The following is a 24072-nucleotide window of genomic DNA, read 5'->3' as shown; positions in this document are numbered from 1 at the left end:
CTCTTTATGTTACTACAGGAGAAACAAGCTCTTCGACAGTCTGGGTTATGATAGCAACATCCACAGCCCTGGTAGCCATGGCAAGCGTGGCGGCCGTTGTCTATCGTCGGCGCAAAAGAAGCTCTTCCGCACGCCGTCGGGCCATGGCGGGGCAATGCCATCAGCGCAATAACAGCGCTGGTGACGTGATCTACAATGAATTTGACGCTGAGTCGACCTGTGATGAGCTTGGTATGTTTTAAGTTTGAACTTGCCCACTAGTACGCTCGTATGTATGTAGAAGAAGTTAGAGGGGTGTATAAAAATTATTTAAATTCATGCATGCACCGACAAAGCAGATCCAAGTAGCAGGACGATCCAAACAGTTTCAATTTGCCGAACATTCTCAGCAAAGCAGTACAGTGAATGGTTAAATCAGTCGAAGACTAGCATTATAAAAAAACTAGAATGTTTTCTTGACTACACATTTCACCCAATTCTCATCAGTAAATTCAGTAAAACTGCCGGCATACATGGTACAAGCAATACATGCAGGTTCATGGGACGATTTACGGAGTTGCACCTTCAGACCAGGGAGTGGCGGATAAGATTATAGAAATCGAAGAATAAACCAGCATTGCCCCCTTTGTGCTTTTGCTTGCCTAGGTGAGTTTGGCGGTGCTGCTGCCGCGAGGAGTTCAGACACGATCAGTATTGGCACGCAGATGACCCTGATAGATGACCTGCAGCACTGCGACCACCTGTCCTGGAAACTGGCCGCTGAGCAAGACTGCGAAGATGTCTTCTAACTTCCAACCCAGGGACGAACCACTCCGTCACAGCATGCTGGCATGCAATACCTGACGACCGTGTGGTATGCGCCCTGGAAAGATATCACCCATACAGGTGTTTTGTGTGCGTTTGGTGCGTGTGTGCGCGCGTGCTTTTACTGTTTTAACTGCCATTGTCCACCTTGTGCACGTGTTGTTTTCAACTACACTGCTTGTATCAAGTACACTAGACACTTGGTCCTCGTCTAGAACCATAGTCTGAACTCTTGTCTGTCTGTTTGTGAGATTGCAATCTTTGGTCTAGGAATCACTGACCCTCTGCATGCAGTACATCACTTGCTTTTCTGCAGCCTCTTTCTGACCCCACCTGCACATTTTAAGCTGAAGATATAACTAACTGCCCGAGCTTGGTACTGTAGTACTTCACTGTTCTCCCTAGTAGTAAAATACTGGCACTTTAATACTCCCTGATGTTCACTATGGAAAGCAAAGAAGACTAGAGCCACGTAAACCCGTCATGTGTGAGCCATGAATAAGAGGAGTGGTGGCGTGGTCTGGGATGCTCTGCCGACCGTGGGTCTCGGCTTCATCACAACCAGGCGCGCCAATAGCAGAGAGAGAGAGAGAGAGAGAGAGAGAGAGAGAGAGAGAGAGAGAGAGAGAGAGAGAGAGAGAGAGAGAGAGAGAGAGAGAGAGAGAGAGAGAGAGAGAGAGAGAGAGAGAGAGAGAGAGAGAGAGAGAGAGGAGAGAGGGAGAGAGAGAGAGAGAGAGAAATGTGGCAACACCGAGCAATGATGCTATGAAGTATGATTATGATGGCATTTACACACAAGAACTCGCTCATTTTGAGTTGTGATATTAGCAACTTGTGAGCTTTTTCTGAAAATATGGATGCGATTTCAGCAACTTTCACTTGTTTCGGCATGGTTGCGAAAAGCATAAGTTGCGAAATATTTTGGCATCTTTGGGAAAGGGCTACTCCGCACTGCTCCTTTTTTATCGCGTCTGGTGGACTGAAACACGGTGTAGGGACTTGGGAATGATCCCAAATACTACAGGCTCATCGCATCGCCGTCAACGCAACGTGGATAAGAACAAGGTGCAGAAAAAAAGGATTGACAGCATCAAGGTAACGATAGGCATACACACGTATAGTTACATGTACCGTAAAGTACCACCAGAGCGCCCCACCATCTCGTCCTTTCACGGTCGTATTGTGGAGGTGGTCTCCTGTCTGTAGGTCATACGACACAAACTTTGTACACATATTGCACGTTCTGCAGACAATCCGTACCTTGGAGCGGACACGAGCGCCACACAAAAACCTGTTTAGTGTGACCGTAGTACACTACAGTCCATTTCAAAACTATAGACGCGTGAACTCATACGTACGAGGTCGTACGTACTGTAGCGCATGACAGCCGTGAGTTTTGCCTGAGTGTTTTCTGGTTTTCAGATGTGTTTTTCAGGTTTTTCTTCGTCGCCGCGGGAAATACAAAAGATGCAAAACGTGCAAAGTCGCAAATGAAAAGGTGTGAGGAAAGTCTCAAATGAATCTTCTTCTTGTTTTCATTTTCTGAGTGCCTGACTGTAATGGCTTCCAAGGCCCGTAAGAATCTCAGTGATGCCGAGAAAGATATGATAAGTCGTGTTCATTGTTTCTTCGAAAAAGAGCTGGATTTTGATCGAAGCTTGAGTATCCGAAATCCTTGTCGTCGAACTCACCTTGCAACTGGCGTGAGTGAAACCATTGTCACTCGTTGTGTCAGGCGAAGGGAACAGGGAGGCTCAAATCAAATCAAAAAGAGAAAATATAATTATCATCCCTACTGTATTTCACCCAACAAGATCCAAAACATGCAGAAAAGAAGAGAAAAAAAGGCAGAAGGCGTGATGGGATTCGAATCGAATGCCCCACACTTGTACTGGAAATCACGGATCGAAACCACGAGGTTACCAGGACCCGTACAAAAATGCACCCGCGATGGTCTGGGCGCAACACAGTCTCAGCAGGAGCAAAAAATCCGAAACAAACTGGTCAAACCCTTCAAAACAGGAATTACATGTAAAACCGGAAAACGTGGCCTAAAAATAAACTTAAATTGTAGCGAAAACAAAGTATATAGCCAGAATTGTGAAGCGATGCAGAGACGGAATCTGGAGAAAAAATAAAAATATTTAAATAAATCCCATCGAATTTTGCAAAACACTACGCGTCTATAGTTTTGAAATAGACTGTAAGGTTCTCACACCGTATAAACTTCGTTGCACTCTGCCATACGATTTCCCTTTCCCTGGCTGTAAAATCAAGGTGGGGCGCTCTCGCGGTACTTTACGGTACATGTACGTGCCAAGACCTGGCCAAGTGGGTTTCACCATACAAGTGAGAGATTCAGAAGTCTTGCCAAGATGCCTACGTAAAGAGCTGCGCGCCCAAGAACGTCGTTTCCGAGGGGTCAGGCTGGGAAGTTCTTATCTTGAGCTATCTAGCTGCTTTCTTATGGCACATTCTTAGAAACTGGGTCATTTGCACACACTAGTACATACCGTATTTCCACAAATAGTAGGCCGGTCTATTATTTTTCAACCTCGACCTAACCCGGCCTTTTAATCGAGGACGGTCTTGTATTCGAGGACGGTCTTTTCTTCTTTCAACCCAGTTTGACCCCGGTCTTCTTTTTTTCGCCACACAGTTTAACCCCCATTCTTCCATTTTCTTCTACACAGTTTGAGCACGGTCTTCTATTTTTAACACATGTTTGAGACTCATTTAGTAGACCCGGTCTTCTAATCGGAGACGGTCTTTTATTTTTTCAATCGCCCCCTGCCCCGGCCTTGTATACGAGGAAGGCGTTGTATACGAGGACGGCCTTTTATTTGCGGAAATACGGTACGAAGGGCTCCAATTCAAAACGAGATAAATCCATTTTGTGGAAATCTCAGGAAGTGCTGCATCATGCAGTAACTTTTATCGCGTTTTGCAGAAGAACACAAACTTCGGGCATCCTTTTGACTGGGATGTATCACGTTTTGACCAGTAAAACCGACAGACGCCCGTGGGGTGAAAACGAATTCTTTTTCGTGACAAAAACGCAAAAGCTCCGGTTTGGTCTTTATCGCGCTTTGAATTGGAGCCCTTCAATTGCATACAATGTAGGCACACAGGCGCGTCGGAACGACTTTGGAAGTGGGGCGGCCATGGAAGGGGGGTCCGGGGGTCCTCCCCCGGGAAAACATTTCAAAAATTAAAGCCAATTGCAAGCATTTCCGGGCATTTGGTGCCATTTCAGTGTACGGTAACTACAATGAAAGACTTTTTGATTCTGCAAAAAACCAAGAAGATGCTACGATCGGGGACAAACATTACACTTCCCCGGGAAAAAAATTCAAAAATTGAAGCCAATTGCAAGTATTCCCAGGCATTTGGTGCCATTTCAGTGTACATGGACTTTTGATCCTGCAACAAACCACGATCGGGGACAAGGATTTGCCACGTTTGCGCTGAGATCATCGCGCTTTGTTGCAGTGTACTAAAAAAAAAAAAAAACGGCCGAAAAAGTGGGGCGGCCATGGCCGCCCCGGCCGGTGCGGTTCCGACGCCCTTGCATATGTGTCTTGGGCTCCACATTCTCTGGCACGACTCTACTGTATTTCCATGGATAACGCAGGTTTTATGCAAAATTTCTTGAAAATGCGGATGAAAGCCGATGACGCGGAAAATGCGCGTCCGCGGAAGAATTGACTAATGGAAACAGAATATCCACCCCGGAATCCAACTGCGTTTACCCTGTCCCCAGTGAAGGTGTCACTAACACCATTGATTACAAGAGTCTAAATAAAAAAAACTATCTATTGTAGACTCGAAGTACTCAATCCCTGGACAGCTAGCTGTTTCGACTTTGTTAGTCGTGTGCTGAAGAACGTTGAGCCCAAGAACGTCCAGCCTGAAATGCTAAGAACGCCAGAGTCTAAAGGTAAGAACGGCGGTGTTGGTTTTCCGGCAGCTTTCGGGATAGATATGATCCAGTACGAATTGTTTCTAAGAACGTGCAATAAGAACGCAGCCAGATTGCCCCACAAAATAAGAACGTCCAAGGCTAACCCCTTGGAAGCGACGTTGTTGGACGCGCGACTCTAGTGTACTGGTTGAACCGATCACAATGAAGTCTAGCAAACAACCAAGCATTTACATGTACATGTATAAACCGTCTCAAAGCATCAAAGTCACTCAGTGCTCTAACTTTAACCGTGTACAGCTCGAGTACAGCACTGCTCAATGAAATCCAGTCCCGGCACTCAATAGATGATATGCCAAACAACGCGCAACTAGACTTGAGAGGGCATCGCACACAAGTTGCATACTTATTATACTACAATTTGTACATGGTAGGCCCTGAGCTCTGCAGAAATGCAAGTCACAGGTAGCCGTACAACTTTGACCTTTGTATGCAACTACTCTGCAATGCCCTCTCAAGTCTAGTTGCACGTTATTTGGCATACTGTATCATCTATTTGGCACCTTGCATCATTTCGCAGCCCATGGCTCGCAGGTCTAGGGCTGCGCAACGCCCGGCGCGTACTTGAGTGACGCGACTGGATTTCATTGGGCAGTACTTATGGAACCTGAACCCAATCAAACAACATGTACCAGGCACACACATACATGCACACTCAAACACACAACAGGCTCTACTTGTGTTCAGAGAAGGATGTCCATTGCTGATTGATGGTGCATACGATCATACGCATGACCTTGACCTAAGTGTGAGAATGTCGCAGTAAAAAAGAACGTTAAACTTTCTGAAAGCTTGAAAAGAAACCAAATAACCGTGGCCATACGCATGCGTACACAACGGCGTACCTGCTGTCGAATTTCAGGCATGCGAAAATTGAAAATTCATAATCTACAGGGCTTGGTTGAAGTGCCACTCACCCATGCCTGGACCAACACGCTTGAGGTTGGCGACGTGATCGGACAGCTCCTTGATGGCATCCACCTGCTCGCCGAGGAACTCACCCTCGATGAAGTCAGTCATCTGGGCATCGTTGCTGTCCGAGGCAACCTTGTGCAAGTCCAACAAGGACTGGTTGACACGCTTCTCGAGGTCCAAGGCAGTCTGGAAGGCCTCCTCCACAGACTTGAATTCGGTTTTCTGCGGGGTCTTGATGTCGGTGAAGCAGACACGGCCTCCACGCAGGTTTTGGTAGCTGATAAGCTTGTCGGCGTGTCCCTTCTCCTCATCAGCGCTCTTCTGGAAGTAGGCCGAAACCTTGCCCAGAGCTATGTCGTCGCGGGCGTAGAAAGCAGCCAGGGCAGTGTAGGCATACATGGCTTCGAACTCCATGTTGATTTGTTTGTTGACGGCAGCCTCTGAGGCCTCGGCGTAGTTCTGACGGCACAGAGACATGGTGGAAAAGAGAGAGACGGATCAGCGGAAAGACGACGCTTCAATCGAAAAGGTAGCTCACGGAATGAAAAGTATCTGTCAGATGCCCTGCAACACAAACCGAAAAGGCAAAACTCTTGCACGAAGCATTCGTTGTCAGGGTCACGACGTCTCATCATGTCACATGCATGCACACCACGAAACATCATCGAAAATTCGAGAACAAAGACCGAATCGTACAGATCACACCGTACATGAAAACAGCGTACCGCGCACACGTAACTTTTACGTTTTTTACGTGATCTGCTCTGATCTCACGTCATGATTACGCGTATGGCGCATATGGCATGGTTCCGCCCAGTACAGATTTCCCCAGTTCCAGAGTTCCCGATCCCCAGGCCCCACATGCACAGACGTAGACGTCCAGATCAGAGATATCACACTTCACCACATGCACAAAATAGTACAGGCTCGACTGTGTCGACATGTCAGTACCTTGTTTTGTATTTTTGAATTATTTGTTTGACTATTGTCAACTGCGAAAAACAAGTGTTTATGGCATTGTAGAGCTGGTCGGAATCGACTCAGGCAACTATGCCTCAGACAACTGGCGCTGAGAGCGCTGCTCTGATCAATGAAGTATCACCAGAGACGGTAATCATTCTTTGTCGATGGAAGAAATAACCTTGATCATGTATTTCAATTTTGAGCCGTTGAGAAAATGTGCGTGTGACTGATGAAGAAAAGTGTTCGGCTTGCATTTGTTTCCATGCCCAGAGGTCGAAAATACGAGTCATCCACATCCTCCTGACGCTCTTCACTATTGGTGTTGTACTTGTAAGTACTCAGTGATGACAGCTACTGTCAAGAAACGACACCATTTCCGCCATTGGCAAACTGCAGTGGCTATTCTTGAGTTTGAAAACTCCACACATAGCTCCACTCTCAATAATTATTATAAGACATGGCCTGGGGCGCTCATTTTGGTCGCCACAAATTACCTACCTCACCCTGCTGGCTTGGTTGGCAAGCCATCGTTGAGCAAAACTACACTAGCTAATAACACTGACCGGTATAAACTCTGTCATACAGTAACGTTACATGACATGATTGTACCAAAATGCAAGTTCATTCAACAAAAAATTCTCGCCCTTAATTTTTTTAGATGTTGTTGAGCGTGTTGGCACTGTATGGCCAGGGCATCACAGCTCCATGAGTACGTACAAGAGTACATGAAAACCAGAGTGTGCAGCTTGGGGCCTTTTCTGCTATGGGTGTCTGTCACGGCGAAATTCCGTGATTACATCATATTTGGCCCAGATCTAGGCGGGAAATGGCGTAGTGCGTACAACTGAGCTGCAGTTGTGCAGAAAGAGACCTGCTTGAATCCTGCTTGTACGCACTACATCACTAAAATGATGTAATCACGGAATTTCGCCGTGACAGCAACCCATCCGAGCTGCACACTCTGGTTTTCATGTACTCTTGGTACGTAGTCCCATGGAGTGTGTGTAACTCCAGGAGAGAGGAGGAGGGAGGGATATTAGGGAGGTTCCGGAGTACGACTTTTCGTGCCAAAATCCGTAGAGGCGCTACGGATTTTTTATACGTCGTTTTCGAGCAGTGAAATTTTCCGGAGTACGGAACTTATGTGTTTGCCGTCATTGCCTAGGTTACGATCGCAAACACGTCACATTCCCGCGCTATGCCTTTTTTATTTTGAAAATTTGTACCGAAATCAAAACGTCCCGCGGAAAATCGATGTTTCTCGTACCAAATTTGTACGCGAAAAATCTTTCTGCACCCGATGACGCAAAATCTCCATACGAAACATGGTTCGTGTGAAAGCCAGTCCACACGGATTCTCCGTGCCGAAAAATCGTATGGAGCATGCCTGGAAAAAATCCGTAGCGCTCATACGGATTTTGGCACGGAAAATCGTACCCCGGAACCTCTCTATTGTCGAACCTTTGAAATGCACTGTATTTGCTGAGACACCTAAAAGATAGTCCATCAATAAAATAAATAAATGGTGATAAGGACGCATGACAGGTGCAGTCTTAGCTTGTTTTAGAAACTAGTGGAGGCCTGACCTGATCCGATTCCACTGCGTCTTGCTCAGATGGTTCCACCGTTCGCCGCAAGCGTGCAGCAGAGGGCGACATGTCTGATCAGCTGAGCCATGTCTTTGTAGGGCCATTTAGGGTGGACAGCCATGGACAGGCAGCACACAACTCAAAAGGTCAGTTAATTAAGTGATCAATTTCTGGGCCGTCAGTCAGTGGTGGTTATTCGGATGTGAATTCTCCAATGGGTTCATGCATGAAACATGGCCCCCACCTTCCTGAGGGGCGATTCGTCCCATATCTGGCAGGTACAGCCAGTTGTAGTACATTTGTAGGTATGATCGTACACAGTTTATATGACCTTTGATGCAGGATTGGTATCACAGTGTGTACCGTTATAGTGGACTTGCCCCTCAAGATCAAATGGCGGGACTAGTATGCATAAATCCCATTACCCGACTTTCTCTTTATGTTACTACAGGAGAAACAAGCTCTTCGACAGTCTGGGTTATGATAGCAACATCCACAGCCCTGGTAGCCATGGCAAGCGTGGCGGCCGTTGTCTATCGTCGGCGCAAAAGAAGCTCTTCCGCACGCCGTCGGGCCATGGCGGGGCAATGCCATCAGCGCAATAACAGCGCTGGTGACGTGATCTACAATGAATTTGACGCTGAGTCGACCTGTGATGAGCTTGGTATGTTTTAAGTTTGAACTTGCCCACTAGTACGCTCGTATGTATGTAGAAGAAGTTAGAGGGGTGTATAAAAATTATTTAAATTCATGCATGCACCGACAAAGCAGATCCAAGTAGCAGGACGATCCAAACAGTTTCAATTTGCCGAACATTCTCAGCAAAGCAGTACAGTGAATGGTTAAATCAGTCGAAGACTAGCATTATAAAAAAACTAGAATGTTTTCTTGACTACACATTTCACCCAATTCTCATCAGTAAATTCAGTAAAACTGCCGGCATACATGGTACAAGCAATACATGCAGGTTCATGGGACGATTTACGGAGTTGCACCTTCAGACCAGGGAGTGGCGGATAAGATTATAGAAATCGAAGAATAAACCAGCATTGCCCCCTTTGTGCTTTTGCTTGCCTAGGTGAGTTTGGCGGTGCTGCTGCCGCGAGGAGTTCAGACACGATCAGTATTGGCACGCAGATGACCCTGATAGATGACCTGCAGCACTGCGACCACCTGTCCTGGAAACTGGCCGCTGAGCAAGACTGCGAAGATGTCTTCTAACTTCCAACCCAGGGACGAACCACTCCGTCACAGCATGCTGGCATGCAATACCTGACGACCGTGTGGTATGCGCCCTGGAAAGATATCACCCATACAGGTGTTTTGTGTGCGTTTGGTGCGTGTGTGCGCGCGTGCTTTTACTGTTTTAACTGCCATTGTCCACCTTGTGCACGTGTTGTTTTCAACTACACTGCTTGTATCAAGTACACTAGACACTTGGTCCTCGTCTAGAACCATAGTCTGAACTCTTGTCTGTCTGTTTGTGAGATTGCAATCTTTGGTCTAGGAATCACTGACCCTCTGCATGCAGTACATCACTTGCTTTTCTGCAGCCTCTTTCTGACCCCACCTGCACATTTTAAGCTGAAGATATAACTAACTGCCCGAGCTTGGTACTGTAGTACTTCACTGTTCTCCCTAGTAGTAAAATACTGGCACTTTAATACTCCCTGATGTTCACTATGGAAAGCAAAGAAGACTAGAGCCACGTAAACCCGTCATGTGTGAGCCATGAATAAGAGGAGTGGTGGCGTGGTCTGGGATGCTCTGCCGACCGTGGGTCTCGGCTTCATCACAACCAGGCGCGCCAATAGCAGAGAGAGAGAGAGAGAGAGAGAGAGAGAGAGAGAGAGAGAGAGAGAGAGAGAGAGGGAGAGAGGGAGAGAGAGAGAAATGTGGCAACACCGAGCAATGATGCTATGAAGTATGATTATGATGGCATTTACACACAAGAACTCGCTCATTTTGAGTTGTGATATTAGCAACTTGTGAGCTTTTTCTGAAAATATGGATGCGATTTCAGCAACTTTCACTTGTTTCGGCATGGTTGCGAAAAGCATAAGTTGCGAAATATTTTGGCATCTTTGGGAAAGGGCTACTCCGCACTGCTCCTTTTTTATCGCGTCTGGTGGACTGAAACACGGTGTAGGGACTTGGGAATGATCCCAAATACTACAGGCTCATCGCATCGCCGTCAACGCAACGTGGATAAGAACAAGGTGCAGAAAAAAAGGATTGACAGCATCAAGGTAACGATAGGCATACACACGTATAGTTACATGTACCGTAAAGTACCACCAGAGCGCCCCACCATCTCGTCCTTTCACGGTCGTATTGTGGAGGTGGTCTCCTGTCTGTAGGTCATACGACACAAACTTTGTACACATATTGCACGTTCTGCAGACAATCCGTACCTTGGAGCGGACACGAGCGCCACACAAAAACCTGTTTAGTGTGACCGTAGTACACTACAGTCCATTTCAAAACTATAGACGCGTGAACTCATACGTACGAGGTCGTACGTACTGTAGCGCATGACAGCCGTGAGTTTTGCCTGAGTGTTTTCTGGTTTTCAGATGTGTTTTTCAGGTTTTTCTTCGTCGCCGCGGGAAATACAAAAGATGCAAAACGTGCAAAGTCGCAAATGAAAAGGTGTGAGGAAAGTCTCAAATGAATCTTCTTCTTGTTTTCATTTTCTGAGTGCCTGACTGTAATGGCTTCCAAGGCCCGTAAGAATCTCAGTGATGCCGAGAAAGATATGATAAGTCGTGTTCATTGTTTCTTCGAAAAAGAGCTGGATTTTGATCGAAGCTTGAGTATCCGAAATCCTTGTCGTCGAACTCACCTTGCAACTGGCGTGAGTGAAACCACTGTCACTCGTTGTGTCAGGCGAAGGGAACAGGGAGGCTCAAATCAAATCAAAAAGAGAAAATATAATTATCATCCCTACTGTATTTCACCCAACAAGATCCAAAACATGCAGAAAAGAAGAGAAAAAAAGGCAGAAGGCGTGATGGGATTCGAATCGAATGCCCCACACTTGTACTGGAAATCACGGATCGAAACCACGAGGTTACCAGGACCCGTACAAAAATGCACCCGCGATGGTCTGGGCGCAACACAGTCTCAGCAGGAGCAAAAAATCCGAAACAAACTGGTCAAACCCTTCAAAACAGGAATTACATGTAAAACCGGAAAACGTGGCCTAAAAATAAACTTACCGTAATGTCGCGTGCATAAGCCGGATTTGTGCATAAGCCTGTCTCGTGTAGAAGCATGAAATCTGCAACAGCTTTTCGCGTACAAGCCTGTCGCATGCATAAGCCGGGCCAGTACACGAGACGCGCCACGTGTCGCGTGCGTAAGCCGGGCTACTACGCAAGACTGGTGAGCGCGCCTTTTACATGTTCATGTTTGCATGGTACCGTACACTTGCGAAAAAAAAGAAAAAAAATCCCGTTGGAAAATGTTGGTTTTGACGTCCAAAAGTCAGCAGTTTGCGCATACAAGCCTGGTCATTGAGTGGTGCTTGTCATATAAGCCTGTCTCGTGTATAAGCCTGTCTTGTGTACAAGCCTGACTCCATCACCGGCTTATAGGCATATAAGCCCCGGCTAATGCACGCGACATTACGGTAAATTGTAGCGAAAACAAAGTATATAGCCAGAATTGTGAAGCGATGCAGAGACGGAATCTGGAGAAAAAATAAAAATATTTAAATAAATCCCATCGAATTTTGCAAAACACTACGCGTCTATAGTTTTGAAATGGACTGTAAGGTTCTCACACCGTATAAACTTCGTTGCACTCTGCCATACGATTTCCCTTTCCCTGGCTGTAAAATCAAGGTGGGGCGCTCTCGCGGTACTTTACGGTACATGTACGTGCCAAGACCTGGCCAAGTGGGTTTCACCATACAAGTGAGAGATTCAGAAGTCTTGCCAAGATGCCTACGTAAAGAGCTGCGCGCCCAAGAACGTCGTTTCCGAGGGGTCAGGCTGGGAAGTTCTTATCTTGAGCTATCTAGCTGCTTTCTTATGGCACATTCTTAGAAACTGGGTCATTTGCACACACTAGTACATACCGTATTTCCACAAATAGTAGGCCGGTCTATTATTTTTCAACCTCGACCTAACCCGGCCTTTTAATCGAGGACGGTCTTGTATTCGAGGACGGTCTTTTCTTCTTTCAACCCAGTTTGACCCCGGTCTTCTTTTTTTCGCCACACAGTTTAACCCCCATTCTTCCATTTTCTTCTACACAGTTTGAGCACGGTCTTCTATTTTTAACACATGTTTGAGACTCATTTAGTAGACCCGGTCTTCTAATCGGAGACGGTCTTTTATTTTTTCAATCGCCCCCTGCCCCGGCCTTGTATACGAGGAAGGCGTTGTATACGAGGACGGCCTTTTATTTGCGGAAATACGGTACGAAGGGCTCCAATTCAAAACGAGATAAATCCATTTTGTGGAAATCTCAGGAAGTGCTGCATCATGCAGTAACTTTTATCGCGTTTTGCAGAAGAACACAAACTTCGGGCATCCTTTTGACTGGGATGTATCACGTTTTGACCAGTAAAACCGACAGACGCCCGTGGGGTGAAAACGAATTCTTTTTCGTGACAAAAACGCAAAAGCTCCGGTTTGGTCTTTATCGCGCTTTGAATTGGAGCCCTTCAATTGCATACAATGTAGGCACACAGGCGCGTCGGAACGACTTTGGAAGTGGGGCGGCCATGGAAGGGGGGTCCGGGGGTCCTCCCCCGGGAAAACATTTCAAAAATTAAAGCCAATTGCAAGCATTTCCGGGCATTTGGTGCCTTTTCAGTGTACGGTAACTACAATGAAAGACTTTTTGATTCTGCAAAAAACCAAGAAGATGCTACGATCGGGGACAAACATTACACTTCCCCGGGAAAAAAATTCAAAAATTGAAGCCAATTGCAAGTATTCCCAGGCATTTGGTGCCATTTCAGTGTACATGGACTTTTGATCCTGCAACAAACCACGATCGGGGACAAGGATTTGCCACGTTTGCGCTGAGATCATCGCGCTTTGTTGCAGTGTACTAAAAAAAAAAAAAAACGGCCGAAAAAGTGGGGCGGCCATGGCCGCCCCGGCCGGTGCGGTTCCGACGCCCTTGCATATGTGTCTTGGGCTCCACATTCTCTGGCACGACTCTACTGTATTTCCATGGATAACGCAGGTTTTATGCAAAATTTCTTGAAAATGCGGATGAAAGCCGATGACGCGGAAAATGCGCGTCCGCGGAAGAATTGACTAATGGAAACAGAATATCCACCCCGGAATCCAACTGCGTTTACCCTGTCCCCAGTGAAGGTGTCACTAACACCATTGATTACAAGAGTCTAAATAAAAAAAACTATCTATTGTAGACTCGAAGTACTCAATCCCTGGACAGCTAGCTGTTTCGACTTTGTTAGTCGTGTGCTGAAGAACGTTGAGCCCAAGAACGTCCAGCCTGAAATGCTAAGAACGCCAGAGTCTAAAGGTAAGAACGGCGGTGTTGGTTTTCCGGCAGCTTTCGGGATAGATATGATCCAGTACGAATTGTTTCTAAGAACGTGCAATAAGAACGCAGCCAGATTGCCCCACAAAATAAGAACGTCCAAGGCTAACCCCTTGGAAGCGACGTTGTTGGACGCGCGACTCTAGTGTACTGGTTGAACCGATCACAATGAAGTCTAGCAAACAACCAAGCATTTACATGTACATGTATAAACCGTCTCAAAGCATCAAAGTCACTCAGTGCTCTAACTTTAACCGTGTACAGCTCGAGTACAGCACTGCTCAATGAAATCCAGTCCCGGCACTCAATAGATGATATGCCAAACAACGCGCAACTAGACTTGAGAGGGCATCGCACACAAGTTGCATACTTATTATACTACAATTTGTACATGGTAGGCCCTGAGCTCTGCAGAAATGCAAGTCACAGGTAGCCGTACAACTTTGACCTTTGTATGCAACTACTCTGCAATGCCCTCTCAAGTCTAGTTGCACGTTATTTGGCATACTGTATCATCTATTTGGCACCTTGCATCATTTCGCAGCCCATGGCTCGCAGGTCTAGGGCTGCGCAACGCCCGGCGCGTACTTGAGTGACGCGACTGGATTTCATTGGGCAGTACTTATGGAACCTGAACCCAATCAAACAACATGTACCAGGCACACACATACATGCACACTCAAACACACAACAGGCTCTACTTGTGTTCAGAGAAGGATGTCCATTGCTGATTGATGGTGCATACGATCATACGCATGACCTTGACCTAAGTGTGAGAATGTCGCAGTAAAAAAGAACGTTAAACTTTCTGAAAGCTTGAAAAGAAACCAAATAACCGTGGCCATACGCATGCGTACACAACGGCGTACCTGCTGTCGAATTTCAGGCATGCGAAAATTGAAAATTCATAATCTACAGGGCTTGGTTGAAGTGCCACTCACCCATGCCTGGACCAACACGCTTGAGGTTGGCGACGTGATCGGACAGCTCCTTGATGGCATCCACCTGCTCGCCGAGGAACTCACCCTCGATGAAGTCAGTCATCTGGGCATCGTTGCTGTCCGAGGCAACCTTGTGCAAGTCCAACAAGGACTGGTTGACACGCTTCTCGAGGTCCAAGGCAGTCTGGAAGGCCTCCTCCACAGACTTGAATTCGGTTTTCTGCGGGGTCTTGATGTCGGTGAAGCAGACACGGCCTCCACGCAGGTTTTGGTAGCTGATAAGCTTGTCGGCGTGTCCCTTCTCCTCATCAGCGCTCTTCTGGAAGTAGGCCGAAACCTTGCCCAGAGCTATGTCGTCGCGGGCGTAGAAAGCAGCCAGGGCAGTGTAGGCATACATGGCTTCGAACTCCATGTTGATTTGTTTGTTGACGGCAGCCTCTGAGGCCTCGGCGTAGTTCTGACGGCACAGAGACATGGTGGAAAAGAGAGAGACGGATCAGCGGAAAGACGACGCTTCAATCGAAAAGGTAGCTCACGGAATGAAAAGTATCTGTCAGATGCCCTGCAACACAAACCGAAAAGGCAAAACTCTTGCACGAAGCATTCGTTGTCAGGGTCACGACGTCTCATCATGTCACATGCATGCACACCACGAAACATCATCGAAAATTCGAGAACAAAGACCGAATCGTACAGATCACACCGTACATGAAAACAGCGTACCGCGCACACGTAACTTTTACGTTTTTTACGTGATCTGCTCTGATCTCACGTCATGATTACGCGTATGGCGCATATGGCATGGTTCCGCCCAGTACAGATTTCCCCAGTTCCAGAGTTCCCGATCCCCAGGCCCCACATGCACAGACGTAGACGTCCAGATCAGAGATATCACACTTCACCACATGCACAAAATAGTACAGGCTCGACTGTGTCGACATGTCAGTACCTTGTTTTGTATTTTTGAATTATTTGTTTGACTATTGTCAACTGCGAAAAACAAGTGTTTATGGCATTGTAGAGCTGGTCGGAATCGACTCAGGCAACTATGCCTCAGACAACTGGCGCTGAGAGCGCTGCTCTGATCAATGAAGTATCACCAGAGACGGTAATCATTCTTTGTCGATGGAAGAAATAACCTTGATCATGTATTTCAATTTTGAGCCGTTGAGAAAATGTGCGTGTGACTGATGAAGAAAAGTGTTCGGCTTGCATTTGTTTCCATGCCCAGAGGTCGAAAATACGAGTCATCCACATCCTCCTGACGCTCTTCACTATTGGTGTTGTACTTGTAAGTACTCAGTGATGACAGCTACTGTCAAGAAACGACACCATTTCCGCCATTGGCAAACTGCAGTGGCTATTCTTGAGTTTGAAAACTCCACACATAGCTCCACTCTCAATAATTATTATAAGACATGGCCTGGGGCGCTCATTTTGGTCGCCACAAATTACCTACCTCACCCTGCTGGCTTGGTTGGCAAGCCATCGTTGAGCAAAACTACACTAGCTAATAACACTGACCGGTATAAACTCTGTCATACAGTAACGTTACATGACATGATTGTACCAAAATGCAAGTTCATTCAACAAAAAATTCTCGCCCTTAATTTTTTTAGATGTTGTTGAGCGTGTTGGCACTGTATGGCCAGGGCATCACAGCTCCATGAGTACGTAGTCCCATGGAGTGTGTGTAACTCCAGGAGAGAGATTATGGTGCAGCACATGTGACATGCGTCCAGCAGGCGTGTCTAGGGGGTGAAATCCCGGCAAGGTCCAGCCACACAAGTCGCAGCACCTCAAACCACACGTGTGTGATTCCTCACTTGTGTAGGGTATTGCCTGTGTAGGTTTCACAACGGAACTCAGTGTCCGCACAGTCAGGATCTAGTAGTAGTACTGCCGTGGACATGGAAATCCGGTCGCACGTCTAGCGACCCCAGGGCGCTGGCCATGCAGCCGTGAGTAAGCGGTAAGAGCAGACAGTATGCGCTGCAGCGCGCTGGTCGCATCGGATCAACATGACTTTGTGCGCTGCCTGCAGCGTTCTGTACGCGCTGAGGGCCCCGGCCCCGGTCAATCGACTGGATTTCCATGTCCACGACAGTAGTATTATTGTTTTAACTTGGAGATACTGTATAGCAGTAAATTTTCGGACGGAATTTATTTTCGTATGATTTCGTACACGGCCTCTTTTGTAGAAAAATTAATTCCGTACTAAAATTTGTTCATGTGAAATAATTAATTATGCACACGATGTAACTGTTGCATCATGAACAGGCTCTGGTTCAGGACCAGTGCGTACGCGTAGTGAAGCAGTGCGGTTCATAGTACAGCTAGCTAGCCATGCAATGCGCCTTGGCACGTGTTCACATGCAATGCGCCTTGGCACGTGTTCACATGCAATGCGCCTTGGCACGTGTTCACATGCAATGCGCCTTGGCACGTGTTCACATGCAATGCGCCTTGGCACGTGTTCACATGCAATGCGCCTTGGCACGTGTTCACATGCAATGCGCCTTGGCACGTGCGCACTGCATGCGAACACGTGCGTTTAGCATGCAGCACTGGTCGAAAATAAAATCCGTACGAAAGGTCGAAATTCGGCTTTGTCCGAAAATATTCCCGTCGGAAAATTTCCTGCTATACAATAGCCAACAGGCCTATGCCTATGGCCTTCTTACAGGGTGTCCAAGAAGATGCTTCATACAACTACAGCGGAAAGCAAGTAAATTTGGCAGTACATATACTAGTAATTGTACAAACACAAATATTACACAGCAATGAATCAAACAAGTCTCATTCCGCTGTTACAGCGGAATGAGACTTGTTTGATTCATTGCTGTGTAATATTTGTATTACTGGCTCTGTCCAGTGGACATTGAGCACTGTAAGCAGCCTAGGGACTTAAGACAACTGTCTACTAGTAATTGTACATGGCCAGCGAGTGCATTTAATTAATCAAGTGGTTAGAAGCGAGAAAAGACAAACCAAATACTGAGTAGTCCATAGGCAAGGTGTTTGCTCCTCGCACCGGAGCTCGCGCTTGTCCGCCGAGTTGACTTGACCCTTGACTGACGCACAACTGCCATCCAGAGTACTATGCTGAATCAAGTGTCCAGACAAGTCGGCGGAAAAGCGCGAGCTCCGGTGTGGGGAGCAAACACCTTTCCTATGAAATCAACGCCGAAGTCGCTACCTCTGTCTCGTAAACAGTCCAAGGCATGTTGAAAGGGGGAGGGGGGGGGGGGGGGCTAATCCATCGGACATTTGGAATCTAGTACTATAGTGCGTTTCAAAGTCCAGACCTCTGGTTTCAAAAAACCGTTATGCCAGCATCTATACCACATAAAATCTGTGATCACTTTGTGCATAAAATTTTCAAAATTGGGCGTCCGTTATCCAATCGCTTAGAAATTTATATGAGAAAAATTGCGTGAGCTGCCCGAGTAATATTCCTAAGAAATTTCTCAAAAAGCTCAAACCAAATTTGAATTACAGTAAAACCTGTAATGGCGACCACTCGGATATGGCGACCACTCGACCACGGCGACCACTTTTCCTTGTCACGGACGCATTCACGTTCAAAACACCTCGGATAAGGCGACCACTCGCTCAACGCGACCGACGACCACCCACCCGCGACCGCGTTGCACAGTGCTAGTCATGTAAATGTACACATTGCATGGTGCACCAGGCATGGTAGATCTACAAATCAGTGCAGGAAGTGTAGATGTACATGGTGCGCGTGCATGCACGGCATTTGACAGGTGTGAGGACCCCAGGCACATGAGTCGTGCTAGAGTAGCATAGGCGTGTGCACTGTGATGCACTGATCAAAACAATGTATCACATGTGGATATGGTCACGTGACCCACTGAACCTGGATATGAAGACCACCTGGCCACAGCGACCACTTTTTCTTGTCCCTTGAGGGGTCGCCTTAGGCAGGTTTCACTGTATTCAAAAAGTCTAGAGGTCTATACTTTTGAAACGCACTATGGAAGGGAGTGTGTCCACTTTCCATGGGGGGGGGGGGGGGGGGTTGCTTCTTCTGCTCAATAAAAACGCCCTGGACACACGACAGAAACAACGCACCACGTGATGTGAGTTTGTGGCGTTAGCAGACCCCATAGATAACACGAGCAGACGTGCACATTGCTGTAAGATATTATGTTGGACTCAGTAGAGCGTCCAGCCCCTATACGATGTCCAACCCCTATGAGTCCATTGGTCCAAAATCCACTGTACAGAGTCCAAAATTGAAATCAACTGTGAGCTCAAAGTTACGATGGACATCACTCCCTATAGAGTCCAGCCAATTGGCTTCACCCCTATAGAGTCTATTGGTCCAAAATCCACTGTACAGAGTCCAAACTTTGAAATCAACTATAAAGAGTCTTTATGTGGACAACATAATGTCCAGCCAATTAGGCATCCACTGTACACAGTCCAAAATTAAATAGAAATCAATATTGAGGCTACTATTGAGGAACATACATGTATTGTTCTCAAATTATTGTGCACGCACTAGGCCTGCACGCACGCACAAACACAGGCACCCACACACACGCCAAGAAAACAATAAGAAAGAACCAGGAACCGGAAAGGGAATAGGCCCTGATGGAGAGCCAAGGATTTTTTATAGCACAGAAAAGGAACAAGGAAAAGAGACACAATTGATGCAGTGCATTGTTATCATCACCGATAATAACGTTTCCGAGCGGGTCCTCGGTATGGCTCTGGACCCCTGCACCAGTCTTCTAGCACGGGGTCCAGAAACTGATTGTGCCTAACGCGCACATGGAAACATGACGGGCCCGCAGATGAGCTCCTGCGAAGGAAGCTTTGGCCCCACCGTCATCGGCCTCAACTAATTACTTCATACAGCAGGAATCCTCCCTCCTGCACATCATGCCGAACGACAACACCTTCGCGCCACTGTGGACGAAGTTCAGCCACACTTGCAGCACCGCCAAGATTGGCAGCGCGGTGAAACCACACAGTTTCACCTACAGCATACTGGGCCTGCTCTGCCCTGCCTTCTGGGTTATTGGCCCATTGAAGCTCAACTGGAGAGCACTCTGCTTTCAGCTTGCAGACTCGCTTTATCTCCTCGAAAGACGACCAAAAACTCTCGATGTTTCTGTCCTTCGTCTTGAACGTCGCTCGCTTTTTCGTCCCAATGCGGATTCCTCCATCCTCCGCTATGGTGTAACGTAAATGGAGAAACTACAACTGCGAGCAAGACTCACAGCAGCCAGGAAAGAAATCATATCAATTTTTCTGGGCTATTGGCCCACTGAAGCTCAACTGGATAACACTCTGCTTTCAGCTTGCAGAGTCGCTTTATCTCCTCGAAAGACGACCAAACACTCTCGGCGTTTCTGTCCTTCGTCTTGAACGTCGCTCGCTTTTTGGTCCCAATGCGGATTCCTCCATCCTCCGCCATTGTGTAACGTAAATGGAGAACCGACAACTGCGAGCAAGACTCGCAGCTGCCAGGAAAGAAATCACATCAATTTTTTCTGGGTTATTCGCCCATTGAAGTTCAACTGGATAACACTCTGCTTTCAGCTTGCAGAGTCGCTTTATCTCATCGAAAGACGACCAAACACTCTCGGCGTTTCTGTCCTTCGTCTTGAACGTCGCTCGCTTTTTGGTCCCAATGCGGATTCCTCCACCCTCCGCCATGGTGTAACGTAAATGGAGAAACGACAAGTGCGAGCAAGACTCGCAGCTGCCAGGAAAGGAAATCCCATCAATTTTTGGACAAGCACGCCCTTATCTGGAGCTCCCCACTTGGTCAAGCTGAAGGGTTTGTACGACTTTGGTGAGGGATGGATGGACTTCATACTGAGTCCTACATGCCGGTATATATACTCTTGCTTGTACCATAGCCTAGCATGCTGCATAGTGTGTTGACAGCGACGTGTGCATTGGTTGTCCAATGTCTGCGCCTTGCTCACGTGTGTGTGTGTGTATGTGTATTTGTGTGTGTGTGTGTGTTTTGTGTGTGTATTTGTGTGTGTGTGTGTTTTGTGTGTGTGTGTGTTTTGTGTGTGTGTGTGTGTGTGTGTGTGTGTGTGTGTGTGTGTGTATGCGCATGGCACTGTATTTGCTCCATGCCCCTCCTCGATGCTCTGAGCAGACAACTGTGATCAGCGCGGTCATTTTCCACACGGACCAGAACAGTCTAGCCGCCAATGCGTTCTTTGCCACAACGCTTAGCCTCATTGTCATCTCCCAGGGCTTCATGGTGAGTTTTTTTGCCAGCATGTGCCCTGCCTAGTAGTTACTAGCCGCATGTGAATGACGTCATCACGCATGCTTGTATTTATTTATTTTATTTACTTATTTATTTATTTCTGCACCTCGTAGCATGTCAAGACAGCCAATTGAATTGAGGAGAGGGTGAGACCAACCACGGAAGAAGAGAAAAAAGAAAATGAAAAGCACATACACAAAAGGGGGAGGGATTAGCAAGTTGCAAAGCAATGGGATGCCCAGCGAGCCATGCAGCGGAAGTGGTGACTGTGATTTTGTTTACTGGAAGATACTGAAGTGCTGTCTGACGAGGGTACGTATTAAGTGGCAAACCAGTGCTTTTGGTGCACCTCCCTGCAAGACACCTCAAGTGATGATGTCATTGTACAACCTCTGTGGACTGCACCCCTGGCCTTCGTCCACGTAGACTATTGCATTCTAGTTTAAATTTCTAGAGCAGAAAGGTTCCACAGTGGATGGCTACAGTGGTGGCGTCTTCGCACTTTGAGAAAGGTTCCACAGTGGATGGCTACAGTGGTGGCGTCTTCGCACTTTGAGAAAGGTTCCAGGCTGTCTAATAAAGTGCTCAATGCCCAAGGTCAGAGCTCAGCTATACAACAAGAAGAGGACGGAGAAAGTTTGGGGTCTCTGAGTTTGTCACAGACGTATATTATTAGGGACCTTTCGCATTTGCTACGAAACGAATGCGAAACGAAAGTTTGATTCGGCTCGTAATCGTTTCGTTGAAAACAGATTTCAGGTTTCGCGAGTCGTCATGCAAATGTGCATGGCAACTACGAATACGGCCGCGGGCGCCGGTAGTTTGGCGTACGGGTTTTTACACGCACACGTGCATGGATCATGGAATCAAGGGAAAAATGTGTACCTTGCAAAACATGTGTATCTATCCAAATAAATGTGTACCTGACGGATTCGGAGCGTGCCACGAATGAAGAGGCTTCCATTCGTGAAAACGAGTTCTCCGCAGGGACTCTGACGAATCCTCGAACCCAGGTGACGAATCAGCATTCGTTTCGTATCCGTACGCGGGGTGCGAAAGGTCCCTATTATGATCACCAGACAACTGGCAGTCGCAACACTTCCTCCCTCCTCTTTTTGTTGTAGTTTGTATATTCTATGTGGCTATGAATAAAGCAAATGTGTTTTGGTCAAAGCGCCACATCTCAACTACATTCATCCAAAACCTGTTTCGAGCACGAATATCCCTGCTGTACAACCTTCTTTGTTTCTGTTTCTTCTTTTTCTTTGCTCTCTCTCTCTCTCTCTCTCTCTCTCTCTCTCTCTCTCTCTCTCTCTCTCTCTCTCTCTCTCTCTCTCTCTCTCTCTCTCTCTCTCTCTGTCACACGCACGCACACACACACACACTTACGCGAGACACGCTCTTCCATCCATCTGTATCACTTCAGCGATATTAAACACAGCTGAGGTACATGTGTGTGTGTGTGTGTGTGTGTGTGTGTGTGTGTTTGTGCGTGCATGTGTGTATGTGAACGTGATGGGTGTGTGTGCGCATATGTGTGTGTGTGTGTGTGTGTGCGTGTGTGTGTGTGTGCGTGTATGTGAGCGTGTGTGTGCGTCTGTGTCTGTGTACCCACCGCTCCACTGCAGTTGTTCTGGTATTTTCGCGGCGATCTTGACCCCAAGTTCCGCTACTACCTGTATTACGCTGCCTTCAGTACTTTACTGATCTGCATTGCTGGCAATCTCTTCTATCACCTGCCTGTGGCTTGTGAGAAGACATGCCCGACATGCGCGCCACCTCCCGCGCCCCAAGCACCAACCCACTCTCCGGCAAGCACGCATCCTCCGGTCACACCTGCTGGCCAGTTATGATGAGCACCTTTTGAGCTTTTGGAAGCACGCGACTCGATGCCGGACGCTGTACATACTTGCTCTCTGTCTCCAGACCCGACCCCGGCCCGTAGTGTTGGGAAACCGGCACCTCGCCCAGGTCTCGATACATTGCCAAGCCCACCGCTGTTCATATGTACTAGTATGAGACGTACAACATTCTCCATGCTGGCATGAAAAATGATGTATAATGCAATGCTCAGATTTCTATTTTTACCCCCAGTTTCCCAACACAGATATTCTATGACAAGAATCAGACTTTTAAGAAGTATTAGTTGGCTGCTCCAAGACTTTTTTTATTATGTGACTTCTGCTGATGTAAGCCAAGGCCACTATTTGTGTTTGTTCCGTGAGGCATTCACCTGTGTTTGTTTCTGCGGCTTGATTCCGGGCATGTCTGGCCCGGGTGTGTTACCGAAATGTGTCAGTGTGATCGTGCCTCTGTGTGTGTGTGTGTATGTGTGTGTGTGTGTGCGCGCGCGTGTGGTTCCCAGCCAGTTTGAGCAATTGCACAATCCTGTCCTGGTTGGCCATACCGTACTCTATTATGCTCTGCATGCTCTCTTTGCCGCTCATCGTAAGCCATGATCATGCGCCTGTCAAAGTTTGTTCTTCTTGTTCATGCATTCAATCCGCTATTTGCTTGAGGAGTCTGTGTGCTCACTACTGTCATGTAGAAGACATGTTTACCAGTACCAAGCAGGGAGTCGTAAAATACGGATTTTACGACTCCCTGCTACCAAGATTTCGTGGAAAGTTGTCTCCGTGTGCAAGGAAATGTTTTCCATGTACAGTACAGTGGTCCCTCTATAATCCGGCACCATTTGTGCCACGAATATCTGCTGGATTAGGGAGGGTGCTGGATTAACAAATCTGATTTACTGCTGCAATGTGCATGAAGAGGACATTTTGGCTACTGAAAATTGTGCTGGTTTATCGAGGGTGCTGGATTATAAAGTGCCGGATTAGAGAGGGACAACTGTATGCTGTCCGCAGATTGAGTATTACTTGAGTATGTAGTCTGTGATAATACTTGTGACGTCATTTCACAACAGAGCGGCTGCACGATGTCATTGTGATGTAATCCGTACACATTTTCAGAACAAAATGGCTGCTTTAAAATTCAAGACACGTTTAGCGCTCAGCAGATCGGAAGGCTGTGCCACAGCCATTTCGTCATCATTGTGTACCCAGTCTTTTCCACAAGCCA

At 47.1% G+C, this 24072-nt stretch overlaps 5 protein-coding genes across 5 annotated transcripts in view; 3 read left to right on the top strand and 2 right to left on the bottom strand.

Annotated features, from left to right (window-relative positions):
* The window catches only part of LOC135810011 (uncharacterized), a 36317-nt gene extending 35035 nt beyond the window's left edge, over positions 1-1282 (top strand). Inside the window, exons 15-16 of the mRNA XM_065323468.1 lie at positions 19-231; positions 646-1282. Of these exons, the coding sequence (XP_065179540.1) occupies positions 19-231; positions 646-788 (356 nt within the window). The 3' untranslated portion in view covers positions 789-1282. The remainder of the gene's footprint in view (positions 1-18; positions 232-645) is intronic.
* A 4181-nt stretch (positions 1283-5463) lies between these two features.
* Positions 5464-6259, bottom strand: LOC135810009 (soma ferritin-like). The gene has a single exon (XM_065323463.1). It carries the CDS (start codon positions 6176-6178, stop codon positions 5675-5677), a length of 504 nt encoding a protein of 167 aa, XP_065179535.1. The 5' UTR covers positions 6179-6259; the 3' UTR covers positions 5464-5674.
* A 354-nt stretch (positions 6260-6613) lies between these two features.
* LOC135810876 (uncharacterized) lies at positions 6614-9968 on the top strand. Its single transcript, XM_065324285.1, has 5 exons — positions 6614-6811; positions 6935-6994; positions 8280-8399; positions 8705-8917; positions 9332-9968. Exons 3-5 carry the CDS (start codon positions 8321-8323, stop codon positions 9472-9474), a joined length of 435 nt encoding a protein of 144 aa, XP_065180357.1. The 5' UTR covers positions 6614-6811; positions 6935-6994; positions 8280-8320; the 3' UTR covers positions 9475-9968.
* Positions 9969-14483: 4515 nt separating this feature from the next.
* LOC135810008 (soma ferritin-like) lies at positions 14484-15278 on the bottom strand. Its single transcript, XM_065323462.1, has one exon. The coding sequence runs from the start codon at positions 15196-15198 to the stop codon at positions 14695-14697; it is 504 nt and encodes a 167-aa protein (XP_065179534.1). The 5' UTR covers positions 15199-15278; the 3' UTR covers positions 14484-14694.
* Positions 15279-15655: 377 nt separating this feature from the next.
* Positions 15656-23547, top strand: LOC135810015 (transmembrane protein 243-like). The gene is made up of 4 exons (XM_065323478.1): positions 15656-15831; positions 15955-16014; positions 20875-20982; positions 22620-23547. The coding sequence occupies exons 1-4, from the start codon at positions 15772-15774 to the stop codon at positions 22842-22844; spliced, it is 453 nt and encodes a 150-aa protein (XP_065179550.1). The 5' UTR covers positions 15656-15771; the 3' UTR covers positions 22845-23547.
* Positions 23548-24072: the final 525 nt, after the last annotated feature.

Source organism: Sycon ciliatum, chromosome 2 (genome assembly GCF_964019385.1).
Source record: "Sycon ciliatum chromosome 2, ocSycCili1.1, whole genome shotgun sequence".
NCBI lineage: Eukaryota > Metazoa > Porifera > Calcarea > Leucosolenida > Sycettidae > Sycon > Sycon ciliatum.
Note: the sequence above shows the minus strand (reverse complement) of the source record. Positions and strands in the feature narration are given on the sequence as shown.

Bases quoted from the DNA above. Each gene is read 5' to 3' on its own strand.
- LOC135810876 (XM_065324285.1), top strand. From the start codon at position 8,321: ATGTCTGATCAGCTGAGCCATGTCTTTGTAGGGCCATTTAGGGTGGAC. The intron at 8,400-8,704 runs GTCAGTTAATTA...ATGTTACTACAG, and splicing joins GGCAGCACACAACTCAAAAG to GAGAAACAAGCTCTTCGACA. The intron at 8,918-9,331 runs GTATGTTTTAAG...TTGCTTGCCTAG, and splicing joins GTCGACCTGTGATGAGCTTG to GTGAGTTTGGCGGTGCTGCT.
- LOC135810008 (XM_065323462.1), bottom strand. From the start codon at position 15,198: ATGTCTCTGTGCCGTCAGAACTACGCCGAGGCCTCAGAGGCTGCCGTC.
- LOC135810015 (XM_065323478.1), top strand. From the start codon at position 15,772: ATGCCTCAGACAACTGGCGCTGAGAGCGCTGCTCTGATCAATGAAGTA. The intron at 15,832-15,954 runs GTAATCATTCTT...TTCCATGCCCAG, and splicing joins ATGAAGTATCACCAGAGACG to AGGTCGAAAATACGAGTCAT. The intron at 20,983-22,619 runs GTGAGTTTTTTT...GCTCCACTGCAG, and splicing joins TCATCTCCCAGGGCTTCATG to TTGTTCTGGTATTTTCGCGG.
- LOC135810009 (XM_065323463.1), bottom strand. From the start codon at position 6,178: ATGTCTCTGTGCCGTCAGAACTACGCCGAGGCCTCAGAGGCTGCCGTC.